Below are 15862 nucleotides of genomic sequence, written 5' to 3' on the forward strand. Positions count from 1 at the left end.
ATTTGTAGGGAATATTTGTTTCACATGTTTTTATGGCATATCTGACAAATTACAACACTATGATGATGACTTATGAACACTATGAAATGTATAAAAATATTTAAGAAATTAATGTAACTATCTGTATATCATTCGAATATTGTTATATTTATATAAAGAAAACAATTTTACATTTAAATAAAAATATGTAATGTTGTCCTGTACATATTAACATAATAAATATGGATTTATTAAAAGAAATATATCGAATCTGAGAAAACTATGTTACGTATATTATCTGTTGTGCTACGCGCTATTGTTTAAAATGGCTGTTTCGCTTCTACTTATTTGTCGTACATTATGGAATATTTGAATTTAAGTATGAAAAAAATACTAGTGGAGCATTCGAATAAAAACTCGTATGTATATTCGTTCATTTCCGATATACTTTTATGTTATGCAAATGATCAAAATCAACCCTCCAGTCTGCTTCTTTCCTCTCTTGAGTTTGGTGAATTTATAAAGTACAAATAAAATTTTTTTCTTAAAGCTTGCGAAATGTGAGAATGTCGGACGTATGAGTAATTTGTGGCCCTGATAAGGGCCGTTGGTTGAGAGCAACTGTTCACTTGGAGCTGGTGTACTTGGTGACTGCTTTGGTGCCTTCACTCACAGCGTGCTTCGCCAGTTCTCCGGGCAATAGAAGTCTGACCGCAGTTTGAATCTCTCGAGACGTGATCGTCGATCGCTTGTTGTAATGCGCCAAGCGCGATGCTTCGGCAGCGATACGCTCGAAAACATCATTAACGAAGCTGTTCATGATGCTCATCGCCTTGCTGGAGATTCCGGTGTCGGGATGCACCTGCTTCAAGACTTTATAAATGTAAATAGCGTAGCTCTCTTTCCTCTTCCTCTTCTTCTTCTTGTCAGTTTTGCTGATGTTCTTCTGGGCCTTACCGGCCTTCTTCACCGCCTTGCCGCTCGCTTTGGGTGGCATGATGCTCGATCTCTTCGCAAAGTAACACTCTGTTAAGCTTCAAGACGAGTGTCTGTGAAGGAAACGGTTCAGCGCAATCCTTATATACAGGAAAGCGGCAGCAGCAGCGCACCAATCGCGTGCTGCGCCTCCGCCAATCGTTACGCTCGCGGCACGCCATTGGTCGCGCGGAGCACCTCGCTGCGGGTATAAATAGCTCGCGCAGAGCAACCTAGCTCTCACACTCATTTGACGCATTGTACGTAGAGGATCTCTAACGAAGTTCTATCGCTCGAGAAGATGTCAGGACGCGGAAAGGGTGGTAAAGCCAAGGGGAAGGCGAAGTCTCGCTCCAATCGGGCTGGGTTGCAATTTCCTGTCGGACGTATCCATCGGCTTTTGCGAAAAGGCAATTATGCCGAACGCGTGGGTGCCGGTGCTCCGGTTTATCTAGCAGCTGTAATGGAATATCTTGCTGCTGAAGTATTGGAATTAGCGGGAAACGCTGCACGTGATAACAAAAAGACCAGAATCATCCCCAGACATCTCCAACTTGCCATCCGCAATGACGAGGAGTTGAATAAACTCTTATCCGGTGTTACCATTGCTCAAGGCGGTGTATTACCAAATATCCAAGCAGTTCTCTTGCCAAAAAAGACCGAGAAGAAAGCCTAACAAGCAAAAGTCAAACGGCCCTTTTCAGGGCCACTAATTTGAAACGAGGAACATCTTATTCACAATAATTTTCTTTACGGCTCATATTTAACAAAGAGATGAAAACATTATTATAAAACAATTCTCAAACTGATCAATCCTACGAAAAGCATTTGTAACTGTTGCAATTGTTACAAATATTAATTGCATTTGAACCCGCATGCTAATTTCAATTTTAGTTTTGATCTTAGTTGTATATCTATATTAGTCCATTAATTTTAACGCATTTTATTCCTTCTATACTGAGAAGAAATTGTATTAAAATTAAACAAATATTTGCTCGAATACGACTGAATACATTTACTTAAATTAAACAATTTTCTAAAATTCGAGAAAAAAGTTTACATTCAGAACCTTTATATTTCATTTTAGAAATTAGTCGCTTAATTTGAATAAATGTATATTCACAGTCGTATTCGAACAAATATTTATTTAATATTAATACAATTTTTTCTCAGTGTATAACTTGGATTTTTTTTTGGAACAACTGTCGTCGGAAGAATCGAAGCGACAGTTTGCTTATCTTTCGCACGATATCATGTCGATGAGACGTGATTTCTAGAAAAACGGCGTGACAAAAATCATAAATAAGAAAGTTTCTAAAATTACCGAAATAAATGTAAACATGGAGACAAACTTTTTTTTGAGATCAACCGTCGTCGAAAGAATAAAAGCGACAGTTTGTTTCGCACGATCATGTCACGTCGATAAGACGTGACTAATAGATATTATAGAAAAACGACGTGATGAAAATTATAAATAGGAAAGTTTTCAAAATTCATCTACCAGTCCATCATGGGTCTTACGAGTGCTAAAATATTCTTGTGCGCAGCGTTTGCCTTGGCATTATGTCAGAATGTTCTAAGCTTTAATAATCCTCCGGACTTTTATTTTAAAAAGAATGACAGTGTCGGCTATGACATTGTTACAGTCATAAGTAAGTACAATAAGCTGTGCTTATTCGAACGAACCTAAATACATTCGTTTGCACAAAAACGTGCAGTTTTAACAATTGTAATTAAGATTCTATTCAATCGAATTTATAGAGTTGTCCATCTTTGAATTATGATGCTATCAATCTCCAAGAACAAATCGGTAATATTTATATTGCAAAATACATAGACGCGGACATGCAAATATCGTAAATGTATATTCAAATATGTACCTCTCCTTCACCTTTATTACAAAAGAAAGAGGCGATTTACAACGTATATACACGTGATGTAATTTCTTGTGAATTTCCATGCATGCAATTTCATAATACATCCTCACATCTTTGATAAAGAAGAAACAGAACATGAGGCGACAGATGTTGTTGGGCGGACCTATGCGATGGAGCAGCAATTTCCATTCATGGCGGTGGTGCATAAACTTTTGGGCGCTGGAAAATTCACCCAATGCAGCGGTTCGATCATCTCCAACAGATGGGTTCTCACAGCCGGACATTGTTTGGATATCCATCCAAAGGAATATCTCGTGGTGTTCGGTATCACCAATAAAACCGGCATAAAGTACAACTTCTACAGCGGCCCGGGCGTGGCGATGATCACGAAGGAAGCGTTTCGACACCCACAGATCAATGACATCGACTGCGACATCGGCTTGCTCTATATGCCGCAAGACATCCCGTACAGCAGTGCGTCTGCTTTGAGTGAATGTCTCTATTCCGAGGGGAGGATCGCGATTAAGTGTGTGTCGTTTCTTCATTTTCAGAAACCATTCAGCCGATAACACTCGCCGACGGCTCTTATGAGAAGGTAAACATCAACGGTAAACTCGCGGCAGTGGTGGGCTGGGAACGCGATTCGTTGACCACCCAAAGTTCAAAGCGTCTCAAGTACATCTTATCAGCGATTATCTCGAATGCCGAGTGTGAAAAATATTGGGTGATCAAGAACGTGCACATTTGCACATTAGCGATAGAACACGACGAGGCTTGTCAGGTGAGATTACCCTTGCAAAAATACCCTCGAGACTTATAATCTCGGTTAATTTTATAGTGGTATTCACTCGACTATGCAAATAATTCAACTTTGACGGATTAACGGATTAAGAATGAATAAAAATAAAAATGAAGATCCAGAGATGCATGTTGTTACTCTGAGATTTCTCGGTGATTAAAAGCTTTCTCAAATTTGTTTGCGGTGATCAATTTCAGGGAGATAGTGGCGGCCCGCTTTTCATAGTTGATAATAACAAGTTCATACAAGTCGGCCTTATCAGTTATGGAGGACTTTGTCGTGGCACTATCACACCTAGCGTGTACTTAAGAATATCCACATTTGAATCATGGTTGAGAGCACAAGAAACCAAGATGCAAAAAATCATTACTTTTCTCTATGGCACTCCACGATGAAATCGAAAAATCAGTAAATTTTTATTAAATCAGACTGTAAAAAGTGTATTCAATAATAAGACTCACATAATGTAAATATAATACGTAGGAAAGATTATTTACATATATTTAACACGTATCGAATATATACGAAAGTAAGAGAAAAGGAAGTAAAAGTATATATTCCTTTAATATTATTTTATTTTGTATTAATTTACAGTAATACACGAGACAAGAGAACTTCTGTGTTTTATCATTTTATTTTCAACAACCTATTGCGTATTCATCCAGCTATGACAATGTTACACCGATTACATAAAACTTTGCTGCAGATAATATTCTTCATGTTTAGTTCTCGACAGTCAATTAGTCCCAAGTTAAGAAAAACATCCTATTCCTATCTATCCGTCTTTTCCCTGTCTATCCAACACATAGCCGAACATGCCGTCCAATATAGAACAATATGACAACAAGATTTGTAGATATAAGAAAAGAAAGATCAAAAAACGAATCGGTCAATCACAGTCACAGAATTCTCGAGAATCCAAAATTCTTCTAATACGGCACCTTCAGAGAATCGCCCGAGGGCGATTTCATTTATGCGTTATATCTGCCCGTAATAAAGCATTTTATATCATTTTATATAATACTGAACTACAGAATGCAATGACAAAACACCGTCCGATCACTGTACCACACATGTGTGACGTTGTCGGCGAATGTTGTTAACAACAACGATGCCGAACTTTGACCGACCGCAGTGTTGTTTGACTCAAATAACTAAAACTAACGTCGAGCAAATTATAATACATAATATTCCCACAGATCTTTCGATTTCATGGATTATACAATTACATGTATGACGACTGATCAATTTTAACGAACGATTTGCCGATTACCGACAATAAAGACTTTAAATCGCTCAATGCCCAACACCGAATAAAGTATTATTCCCTGAGTATTTCACGCGGCTTGCTTGGAATGACACATGTCCACTAAGTACGGTGGTTGGTCGTTTTCACATACCCAGACTGTACCGTTTTCAGCGTTCTGTATAAGATGCAGCATCGCGCGCGACACATTGTCGGGCGCCTGTTGCGACCTGAGTAGCGCGGCCTTTTCGAAGATTTCAGATTTAGCGCAGTCCAAGACAGCATTCTCGAGCGAACCGCTGACCAATGACGTAGCCGTGACTCCCGGACATAACGTGACGATGCGCATTCCGGTCTTGTGATAGAAGTTCGCCAGGGACTGGCTGAAGCCGACAACTGCGTGCTTCGTGGCACAGTAGATCGGTACCATGCAGTTCTGCGCGCTCAAGCCGACTATGGACGAGATGTTGATGATCAAACCACCTTTACCGCCCATATGCTTCCCCATGTAATCCATAGCCAACAGTGAGCTGCGTATCAGCGATGTGGTATTCAGCTCGATCGTCTGCTCCAGCTTATTGTCGTTCAGCATCCCGGCGTTGTTCACGAGGATGTCGAGGTAGCCGAACGCGTCTACGATCTTCTTGAACGTCTCCTCGTACTTCTTGACCTTCGTTATGTCGCAGGGGAAAAAGGCGACGCGACTTTTACCGTATTTCCTTTCGAACTCAGCTACCTTCGCCCGATTCTGCGATGTTGGCAAGTCCACGATGGCGACCTTTTTCGCGCCGTTCTCCAGCACTATCTTGACGAATTCGCTGCCCAGACCGCCGGCTCCACCGGTGATCAGCACGGTTTTGTCCTGTACATTGTCCATTGTGCGAGCACATATATTTCTTGTTTTTCTTTCTTGTCAACTTCGCGCGAAGAAGTTCGATCGAATAATCATGATGCATTTATCTACGTCGGTTTAAATACCGCTGATAAAATTATCGAGATGCTTTTATCTTGTTCATTTCGTCATGTCCTAAAACATGATTTAGTACGTCTTATTTTGAATTACTGATAAAATTGTTTATCCATGAGCTTTATCAATTACGCAACTATTGTGCTAATAAAAAATATATTTCGCGATTCTAATCATAGATATAACTACAAGTGCACACAAACAGTTGCATACTTGATATAACCAATGATAAAACCAATGAATAAATATTTTCTATTAGTAGTTCAAAATAAGACGTAAACGTTTTCTGCATTTGCATGCTTATCAAAGCTTAGCAAGATAAGCAAGGTAAGCAAGATAAGTAAAGATAGAAAAGAAAAATTGGAGGAAGAAAAAGTGGAGCAATTAAGATAAGTAAAACAAAACGGATACTTGGTATTTCCACTAAAAATTGATTATTCATTGATCGGTGGAACCTGTAATAAGGAAATATCTGTAGGATAAGAGATATAATAAAAAAATACTTGTAGGAAAAAATAATGTATATGTGTTGTATTAACAGTCTGCAATGCATTTCACGAAAAAATCGACAAATGAATAAATTATTATTAAAGTAGACTGTCAAATAAAACAAAGTGTATTCAATAATAAGATTCAGATTGTGTAAATATGATACGTAGGAAAGACAACATATCTATACTTAACACATATCAAAACATATACGAAAGCAAGAGAAAAGGAAGTGAAGGAATATGTTCTTTTAATATTATTTTATTCTGTATTAACTTATAGTAATATATAAGAAAAGAGAACTTTTGTGTTTTGTCGTTTTATTTTCAACAACCTATTGCGTATCCATCAAGCTGACAATGTTACACTGATTACATAAAACTTTGCTGTATTGCTAATATTCGTTTCTTTTCATGTTTAGTTCTCGCTAGTCAATTAGTCCTAAGTTAAGGAAAACATGATTTTCTATCTACCCAACACATACTCAGACATGCCGTTTAATACAGAACGATATGACAACAAGATTTATAGATGACCAAGATAGATAACCAATATAACACACCTTATCTCAGGAAAGTCCGACGGACATCATTTTGGGATACTGTAATATCTTGGGGATATATAAATGTCCGCTGATTTAGATTCTACAGACATCCTTTTTAGTAACTTTTAGTTCCTCTTCAGAAACTTTAAATTTCTAAAAATTGTTACTAAAAGAGATATCCATATATATTCTCGAGATTCCAAAATTCTTCTGATATGACACCTTCAGACTCGCCCGCTGAGCGCAATTTGATTTATGCGTTATCTGCCCGAAATAAAGTATTTTCTATAATTTTATAAAATACTGAACTACAGAATGCAGTGACAAAACTGATCATCAGTGTACCACACACATGTGACATTGTTGACTAACGTGGTTAACAACAACAATGATAAACTTTGAATATTGTCGAACGGTTGAATGTTGTCCGACTGAAATAACTAAAACTAACGTCGAATAAATTATAATATAATATTCGCACAGATCTTTTTATTTCATTGATTATATAGTTGTATATATGACGGCTGATCAATTTTAACTAATGATCTGCCGATCATAGATAAGAAAAACTTTAAGTCGTTTAACCCGATATTGAAATGCACAACACCGAATAAGTATTTCCCCGTAATATGCGTAATAGTATTTCAAAGTTTATTCTCCGTGCACTTCACCCGGCTAGCTTGGAATAATGACACATGTTCACTGAATACGGCGGTTCGCCCTTTTCGCTTACCCACACCGTACCATTTTCAGCGTTCTGTATGAGATGGAATAGCGCGCGCAACACATTGTCGGACGCCTGTCCTGACCCAAATGACGTGTACCTTTCGGAGGTCTCAGGTTTGACAAAGTCCAACAGTAGATATTCGATCGGATGATCGTTGACCAACGGCGTTAACGTGAGTCCCAGACATAACGTGACGATGCGAACTCCGGTGTTGTGATAGAAGTTCGCCAGGGACTGGCTGAAGCCGACAACTGCGTGCTTCGTGCCGCAGTAGATTGGTACCATGCAGTTCTGCGCGCTCAAGCCGATTGTGGACGCGATGTTGATGATCAAACCACCTTTACCTCCCTTGTGCTTCCCCATGTACTCTATAGCCAATAGTGAGCTGCGTATCAGCAATGTGGTATTCAGGTCGATCATCTGCTCCAGCTTATTGTCGTTCAGCTTCCCGGCGTTGTTCACGAGGATGTCGAAGTAACCGAACGCGTCTACGATCTTCTTGAACGTCTCCTCGTACTCCTTCACCTTCGCTATGTCGCAGGGGAAAAAGACGACGCGACTTTTACCGTATTTGCTCTCGAACTCGGCAATTTTCGCCCGAACCTGCGACGTTGGCAAGTCCACAACGGCAACATTTCTCGCGCCGTTCTCCAGTATTATCTTGACGAATTCGCTGCCCAAACCGCCGCGTCGGCTCCACCGATGATCATTACAGTTTTGTTTTGTATATTGTCCATTGTGCAAGTACAAGTTCTATTGCTTATTTTCCTTTATTGTGAACCTCGCGCGAAGAATCGAATAATCGTGGTGCATTTATCCACGTCGGCTTAAATGCCGCTAATAGAATTATTATAGAAATCAGAATACTTTGTCTATCTTGTGATATTCTAAACGTGTTTACGTCTTATTTTGAATTATTAATAGAAGTTATTTTTTCATCGGTCATCGTCGCAACTGTTATGCTAATAAAAAATATATTTTGAGATTCTAATCACGGATATAAATAATAATGCACAGAAACAGCTGCATAATTCATAAACCGGCAAATAAACAATTTTTCTTAACAATTCAAAGTAAGACATAAACATTTTCTGCTTGTCAACATTTGTATGCTTATCAAAGTTTGTGCAAGATAACTAAAGATAGAAAAGAAAACTTGGAGGAAGAAAAAATGGTGCTATGTAAAACAAAACGAATACTTGATATTTCCAGAAGTAATTTATCATTCATTGATCGGTGAAATATGAGTAAAGAAATATCTGTAGGAATAAAAGATATAATACAAAAATATTTGTAGAGAGTAAAGAATAGTATATTTGTTGTATCAACAGTCTACAATGCACTTCTCAAAAAAATTGAAGAACGAGTAAATATTTATTAAATTACATTGTCATATAGAACAAAGTGTATTCAGTATTAAGATTCAGATCACGTAAATATAATACATAGGAGAGACTTATATATCTATATTTAACGCATATCGAAATATATACGAAAGTAAGAGAAAAGGAAGGGAAAGAATATATTCCTTTCATATTATTTTATTCTGTATTAACTTATAGTAATATATAAGAAAAGAGAACATCTGTGTTTTATCATTTTATTTTCAACAAGCTATTGCATATTCATCAAGCTATGACAATGTTACACAGATGACATAAAACTTTGCCGTAAATTATATTCGTTTCTCTTCACGATAGGTTTTCGATAGTCCATTAGTTCTAAGTTAAGAAAAACATGTTTCTCCTATCTATTCAACACATAGCCAAAGATATCGTCTAGAACGGTATGACAATAAGATTTATAGACGTAAGAAAAGAAACATAAAAAAGCGAATCACAGTATAGAATTCTCGGGAATACAAAATTCTTCTGATTCCTTCAGATCTGCCCGCTTGCGCGATTTGATTTATGCGTTATCTGCCCATAATAAAGCATTCTATATAGTTTTACACACTACTGAGCTACAGAATGCAACGACAAAACATCGTCAGATCAATGTATCACATATGTGACGCTGTCGACCAACGTGATGAACAACAATACTGAACTTTCACCGAACAAATGTTGTTTGATTAAAATAACTAAAACTAACGACGGATAAATTATAATATAATCCCACAGAACTTTCACAGCTCTTTTGATTTCATTTATTATACAATCACATATATGACAACTGATCAATTTTCACTAATGCTTTGCCGACTATAGACAATAAAAATTTCAAATTGCTTGACCCAACGTCGAAATGTCCAACACCGAATGACGAAAGTATTTCCCCATTACACACGTAATAATATTTCCGAGGTTAACCCCTGTGCATTTTACTCGGCATGCTTGGAATAATGACACATTTTCACTGAGTACGACGGTTGGCCATTTTCGCTTACCCAGACAGTACCGTTTTCAGCGTTTTGTATGATATGCAATAACGCGCGCGATACGTTGTCAGGCATCTGACGCTGTTTGATTGACGCCAAGAGCTTCTCGCAGGTTTCAAATTTGACGCAGCCCAAGATAACATTCTCGAACAAACCGTTGGTCATCGGCGTTGCCGTAAACCCCGGACATAACGTGACGATGCGTACTCCAGTGTCGTGATAGAAGTTCGCCAGAGACTGGCTGAAGCCGACAACTGCGTGCTTCGTGCCGCAGTAGATTGGTACCACGCAGTTCTGCGCGCTCAGGCCGGCTACGGACGCGATGTTGATGATCAAACCACCTTTATCGCCCATGTGCTTCCCCATGTAATCCATAGCCAACAGTGTACTGCGTATCAGCGATGTGATATTCAGGTCGATCGTCTGCTCCAGCTTATTGTCGTTCGCCATTCCGGCGTTGTTCACGAGGATGTCGAGGTAGCCGAACGCGTCTACAATCTTCTTGAACGTTTCCTCGTACTCCTTCACCTTCGTTATATCGCAGGGGAAGAAGCCGACGCGACTTTTACCGTATTTCCTCTCGAACCTAGCTACCTTCGCCCGATTCTGCGATGTTGGCAAGTCCACGATGGCGACCTTTTTCGCGCCGTTCTCCAGTACTATCTTGACGAATTCGCTGCCCAGACCGCCGGCTCCACCGGTGATCATCACGGTTTTGTCCTGTACGTTGTCCATTGTGCAAGTGCAAGTCCTATTTCTTGTCTTTCTTTCTTTCCTTCACGCGAGGAAGAAGCAAATAATCACCATACTTATCTACGTCGGTTTAAATACTGTTGATAAAATTCGTGAATACTTATCTGGATGATTTTATCTTCTTGAGTTACAATATTTTAAAACATGTTTCTGTCTTATTTTGAATTATTAAAAGAAATTGTTTATTCATCAGTTTTATCAATTACGCAATAGATAAAATAAAAAAATATTTGTAGAAAAGAATAATGTATGTGTTGTATTAACAGTATACAATGCATTTCTCGAAAAAATCGAGAAATGAGTAAATTCGTATTAAATCAGACTGTAAAACAGAACAAAGTATATTCAGTAATAAGACTCAGATCATGTAAATATAATACGTAGGAAAGTCTTACTATATCTATATTTAACGCATATCGAAATATATACGAAAGTAAGAGAAAAGACAGTGAAAGAATATATTCCTTTAATATTATTTTATTTTGTATTAACTTATAGTAATACACAAGAAAAGAGATCTTCTGTGTTTTATCATTTTATTTTCAACAATCTGTTGCGTATCCATCATGATATGACAATGTTACACCGATTACATAAAACTTTGCTGCAGATAATATTCGTTTCTCCTCATGTTTAATTCTCGATGGTCAATTAGTCCTAAGTTAAGAAAAACATGTTTTTGTTATCTGCCCAAAACATAGACAAACATGTTGTCTCATATATATATGATATCACAACAACATTTATAGATATTAGAAAAGAAAAAGCGATTTAGTCAATCACAGTATAGAATTCTCGAGAATCCAAAATTCTTCTGATACCTTCAGATGCGCCCGCTGAGCGCGATTTGATTTATGCGTTCTTGCTTCGTAATAAAGCATTTTTTATAACTTTATATACTACTGAGCTACAGAATGCAATGGAAAAAGATTGTCAAATCAATGTATCACACATGTGTGACGTTGTTGGTCGATGTAGTGAACAACAACAGTGTTGAACTTTGACCAGTCGAAATGCTGTTTGACTAAATTAACTAAAACTAACGTCGAATAGATTATAACATAATATTCCCACAAATCTTTTGATTTCATCGATTATACAGTTATATATATCACGGCTGATCAATTTTAACTAATGATTTGCCGATCATAGACAATAAAGACTTTAAATCGCTTGACTCAACATCGAGATGCCCAACACCGAATAATAAAACCGAATATTTCCCCGTCATACACGTAACAGTTCGGAGGTTATTCCCGCACATTTCCCCTGGCTTGATTGGAATCATGCCACATTGAGTGGTCCTCATGGTTCACTGAATTCACGGAGGTTTGCCATCGTTGATTATCCAGACCGTACAGTTTTCAGCGTTCTGTATGAGATGCGCGCGACACATCGGCGGCCGTCTGTTGTCCTACGGTGCGATTCTTTAACTCGTTATTGGAGTTAACGAAAACGCGACGCGCCGTTCTCCAGTATTAAACTGTCGTTAACTCCAATAACGAGTTAAAGAATCGCATCACTGGTCCTAATGCCGTGTACTTTTCGGAGGTCTTGGGTTTGACGAAGTCCAAGAGTACATTCTCGAGCGGACCGATAATCAACGACGTCGTCGTGACCCCCGGACATAACGTGACGATGCGTGATTGTGTTGTGATCCGGTGTTGTGACAGAAATTCGCCGCGGACTGGCTGAAGGCGAGAACTGCGTACTTCGTGGCGCAGTAAATTGGAGTTATGATATCCTGCGTGAGCAGACGACAGCTAAGGACAAGATGTTGATGATCGTCGATGATCACCTTTACCGCCCTTGTGCTTCCCCATGTAATCCATAGCTAGCAATGAGCTGCGAATCAGCGATGTGATATTCAGCTCGATCATCTTGTTGCTCTAGCTTGTTGTCGTCCAGCACCCCAGCATTGTTCACGAGGGTGTCGAGATAGCCGAATGAGTCTGCGATCTTCTTGAACGTCTGTTCGTACTCCTTGACCTTCGTTATGTCGCAGGCGAAAAAGGCGACACGGTTTTTACCATATTTGTTCTCGAATTCGGCAACTTTTGCCCGAACCTGCGGCGTTGACAAGTCCACAACGGCAACATTTCTCGCGCCGTTCTCCAGTATTATCTTGACGAATTCGCTGCCCAAACCGCCGCGTCGGCTCCACCGATGATCATTACAGTTTTGTTTTGTATATTGTCCATTGTGCAAGTACAAGTTCTATTGCTTATTTTCCTTTATTGTGAACCTCGCGCGAAGAATCGAATAATCGTGGTGCATTTATCCACGTCGGCTTAAATGCAGCTAATAGAATTATTATAGAAATCAGAATACTTTGTCTATCTTGTAATATTCTAAACGTGTTTACGTCTTATTTTGAATTATTAATAGAAGTTATTTTTTCATCGGTCATCGTCGCAACTGTTATGCTAATAAAAAATATATTTTGAGATTCTAATCACGGATATAAATAATAATGCACAGAAACAGCTGCGTAATTCATAAACCGGCAAATAAACAATTTTTCTTAACAATTCAAAGTAAGACATAAACATTTTCTGCTTGTCAACATTTGTATGCTTATCAAAGTTTGTGCAAGATAACTAAAGATAGAAAAGAAAACTTGGAGGAAGAAAAAATGGTGCTATGTAAAACAAAACGAATACTTGATATTTCCAGAAGTAATTTATCATTCATTGATCGGTGAAATATGAGTAAAGAAATATCTGTAGGAATAAAAGATATAATACAAAAATATTTGTAGAGAGTAAAGAATAGTATATTTGTTGTATCAATAGTCTACAATGCACTTCTCAAAAAAATTGAAGAACGAGTAAATATTTATTAAATTACATTGTCATATAGAACAAACTGTATTCAGTATTAAGATTCAGATCACGTAAATATAATACATAGGAGAGACTTATATATCTATATTTAACGCATATCGAAATATATACGAAAGTAAGAGAAAAGGAAGGGAAAGAATATATTCCTTTCATATTATTTTATTCTGTATTAACTTATAGTAATATATAAGAAAAGAGAACATCTGTGTTTTATCATTTTATTTTCAACAAGCTATTGCATATTCATCAAGCTATGACAATGTTACACAGATGACATAAAACTTTGCCGTAAATTATATTCGTTTCTCTTCACGATAGGTTTTCGATAGTCCATTAGTTCTAAGTTAAGAAAAACATGTTTCTCCTATCTATTCAACACATAGCCAAAGACATCGTCTAGAACGGTATGACAATAAGATTTATAGACGTAAGAAAAGAAACATAAAAAAGCGAATCACAGTATAGAGTTCTCGGGAATACAAAATTCTTCTGATACCTTCAGATCTGCCCGCTTGCGCGATTTGATTTATGCGTTATCTGCCCATAATAAAGCATTCTATATAGTTTTACACACTACTGAGCTACAGAATGCAACGACAAAACATCGTCAGATCAATGTATCACATATGTGACGCTGTCGACCAACGTGATGAACAACAATACTGAACTTTCACCGAACAAATGTTGTTTGACTAAAATAACTAAAACTAACGTCGGATAAATTATAATATAATCCCACAGAACTTTCACAGCTCTTTTGATTTCATTTATTATACAATCACATATATGACAACTGATCAATTTTCACTAATGCTTTGCCGACTATAGACAATAAAAATTTCAAATTGCTTGACCCAACGTCGAAATGTCCAACACCGAATGACGAAAGTATTTCCCCGTTACACACGTAATAATATTTCCGAGGTTAACCCCCGTGCATTTCACTCGGCATGCTTGGAATAATGACACATTTTCACTGAGTACGGCGGTTGGCCATTTTCGCTTACCCAGACAGTACCGTTTTCAGCGTTTTGTATGATATGCAATAACGCGCGCGATACGTTGTCAGGCATCTGATGCTGTTTGAATGTCGCCAAGAGCTTCTCGCAGGTCTCAAGTTTGACGCAGCCCAAGATAACATTCTCGAGCAAATCGTTGGCCAAAGGCGTTTCCGTAAACCCCGGACATAACGTGACGATGCGTACTCCAGTGTCGTGATAGAAGTTCGCCAGAGACTGGCTGAAGCCGACAATTGCGTGCTTCGTGGCAGAGTAGACTGGAAACATGCAGTTCTGCGAGGTCAGGCCAGCTATGGACGAGATGTTGACGACCAAGCCACCTTTATCGCCCTTGTGTTTCCCCATGTAATCTATAGCCAACAGTGTACTGCGTATCAGCGATGTGATATTCAGGTCGATCGTCTGCTCCAGCTTATTGTCGTTCAGAATCCCGGCGTTGTTCACGAGGATGTCGAGGTAGCCGAACGCGTCTACGATCTTCTTGAACGTCTCCTCGTACTCCTTGACCTTCGTTATGTCGCAGGAGAAAAAGGCGACGCGACTTTTACCGTATTTCCTCTCGAACTCAGCTAACTTCGCCCGATTCTGCGATGTTGGCAAGTCCACGATGGCGACTTTTTTCGCGCCGTTCTTCAGTACTATCTTGACGAATTCGCTGCCCAGACCGCCGGCTCCACCGGTGATCATCACGGTTTTGTCCTGTACGTTGTCCATTGTGCAAGTGCAAGTCCTATTTCTTGTCTTTCTTTCTTTCCTCCGCGCGAGGAAGAATCGAATAATCACCATACTTATCTTTGTCGGTTTAAATACTGTTGGTAAAATTCGTGAATACTTATCTGGATGTTTTTATCTTGTTGAGTTACAATATTTTAAAACATGTTTCTGTGTTATTTTGAATTATTAAAAGAAATTGTTTATTCATCAGTTCTATCAATTACGCAACAGATAAAATAAAAAAATATTTGTAGAAAAGAATAATGTATGTGTTGTATTAACAGTATACAATGCATTTCTCGAAAAAATCGAGAAATGAGTAAATTCGTATTAAATCAGATTGTAAAATAGAACAAAGTATATTCAGTAATAAGACTCAGATCATGTAAATATAATATGTAGGAAAGTATTACTATATCTATATTTAACGCATATCGAAATATATACGAAAGTAAGAGAAAAGACAGTGAAAGAATATATTCCTTTAATATTATTTTATTTTGTATTAACTTATAGTAATACACAAGAAAAGAGATCTTCTGTGTTT

At 38.1% G+C, this 15862-nt stretch overlaps 6 protein-coding genes and 2 pseudogenes across 7 annotated transcripts; 2 read left to right on the forward strand and 6 right to left on the reverse strand.

The window, feature by feature from the left end:
- Nucleotides 1-322: 322 nt before the first annotated feature.
- LOC105182908 (histone H2B) lies at nt 323-1057 on the reverse strand. The gene has a single exon (XM_011140688.3). It carries the CDS (start codon nt 974-976, stop codon nt 605-607), a length of 372 nt encoding a protein of 123 aa, XP_011138990.1. The 5' UTR covers nt 977-1057; the 3' UTR covers nt 323-604.
- A 128-nt stretch (nt 1058-1185) lies between these two features.
- Nucleotides 1186-1658, forward strand: LOC105182907 (histone H2A). Its single transcript, XM_011140687.2, has one exon. It carries the CDS (start codon nt 1256-1258, stop codon nt 1628-1630), a length of 375 nt encoding a protein of 124 aa, XP_011138989.1. The 5' UTR covers nt 1186-1255; the 3' UTR covers nt 1631-1658.
- A 746-nt stretch (nt 1659-2404) lies between these two features.
- On the forward strand, nt 2405-4078 carry LOC105182906 (chymotrypsin-2). 2 transcript variants are annotated; one of them, XM_011140685.2, is made up of 4 exons: nt 2405-2606; nt 2955-3305; nt 3383-3612; nt 3828-4078. In XM_011140685.2, exons 1-4 carry the CDS (start codon nt 2465-2467, stop codon nt 4023-4025), a joined length of 921 nt encoding a protein of 306 aa, XP_011138987.1. In that variant the 5' UTR covers nt 2405-2464; the 3' UTR covers nt 4026-4078. The 2 variants fall into 2 exon arrangements, with proteins under 2 accessions (XP_011138987.1, XP_011138988.1); XM_011140686.2 differs by having other exon boundaries at nt 2422-2606; nt 2958-3305.
- A 159-nt stretch (nt 4079-4237) lies between these two features.
- On the reverse strand, nt 4238-5812 carry LOC105182905 (15-hydroxyprostaglandin dehydrogenase [NAD(+)]). The gene has a single exon (XM_011140684.2). It carries the CDS (start codon nt 5751-5753, stop codon nt 4968-4970), a length of 786 nt encoding a protein of 261 aa, XP_011138986.1. The 5' UTR covers nt 5754-5812; the 3' UTR covers nt 4238-4967.
- A 1690-nt stretch (nt 5813-7502) lies between these two features.
- LOC112588082 (15-hydroxyprostaglandin dehydrogenase [NAD(+)]-like) lies at nt 7503-8340 on the reverse strand (annotated as a pseudogene).
- Nucleotides 8341-9187: 847 nt separating this feature from the next.
- LOC112588094 (15-hydroxyprostaglandin dehydrogenase [NAD(+)]-like) lies at nt 9188-10763 on the reverse strand. Its single transcript, XM_025296593.1, has one exon. The coding sequence runs from the start codon at nt 10716-10718 to the stop codon at nt 9927-9929; it is 792 nt and encodes a 263-aa protein (XP_025152378.1). The 5' UTR covers nt 10719-10763; the 3' UTR covers nt 9188-9926.
- A 1546-nt stretch (nt 10764-12309) lies between these two features.
- On the reverse strand, nt 12310-12937 carry LOC105182925 (15-hydroxyprostaglandin dehydrogenase [NAD(+)]-like; annotated as a pseudogene).
- An 847-nt stretch (nt 12938-13784) lies between these two features.
- On the reverse strand, nt 13785-15384 carry LOC112588095 (15-hydroxyprostaglandin dehydrogenase [NAD(+)]-like). The gene has a single exon (XM_025296598.1). It carries the CDS (start codon nt 15313-15315, stop codon nt 14524-14526), a length of 792 nt encoding a protein of 263 aa, XP_025152383.1. The 5' UTR covers nt 15316-15384; the 3' UTR covers nt 13785-14523.
- Nucleotides 15385-15862: the final 478 nt, after the last annotated feature.

The sequence above is a fragment of the Harpegnathos saltator genome, unplaced genomic scaffold, assembly GCF_003227715.2.
Source record: "Harpegnathos saltator strain DR-91 unplaced genomic scaffold, Hsal_v8.6 scaffold10, whole genome shotgun sequence".
Classification (NCBI taxonomy): Eukaryota; Metazoa; Arthropoda; class Insecta; order Hymenoptera; family Formicidae; genus Harpegnathos; species Harpegnathos saltator.

Coding starts and splice junctions, on each gene's coding strand:
- LOC105182908 (XM_011140688.3), bottom strand. CDS start 976: ATGCCACCCAAAGCGAGCGGCAAGGCGGTGAAGAAGGCCGGTAAGGCC.
- LOC105182907 (XM_011140687.2), top strand. CDS start 1,256: ATGTCAGGACGCGGAAAGGGTGGTAAAGCCAAGGGGAAGGCGAAGTCT.
- LOC105182906 (XM_011140685.2), top strand. CDS start 2,465: ATGGGTCTTACGAGTGCTAAAATATTCTTGTGCGCAGCGTTTGCCTTG. Junction 2,607..2,954: donor TGACATTGTTACAGTCATAA/GTAAGTACAATA, acceptor TCTTTGATAAAG/AAGAAACAGAACATGAGGCG. Junction 3,306..3,382: donor GCAAGACATCCCGTACAGCA/GTGCGTCTGCTT, acceptor CTTCATTTTCAG/AAACCATTCAGCCGATAACA.
- LOC105182905 (XM_011140684.2), bottom strand. CDS start 5,753: ATGGACAATGTACAGGACAAAACCGTGCTGATCACCGGTGGAGCCGGC.
- LOC112588094 (XM_025296593.1), bottom strand. CDS start 10,718: ATGGACAACGTACAGGACAAAACCGTGATGATCACCGGTGGAGCCGGC.
- LOC112588095 (XM_025296598.1), bottom strand. CDS start 15,315: ATGGACAACGTACAGGACAAAACCGTGATGATCACCGGTGGAGCCGGC.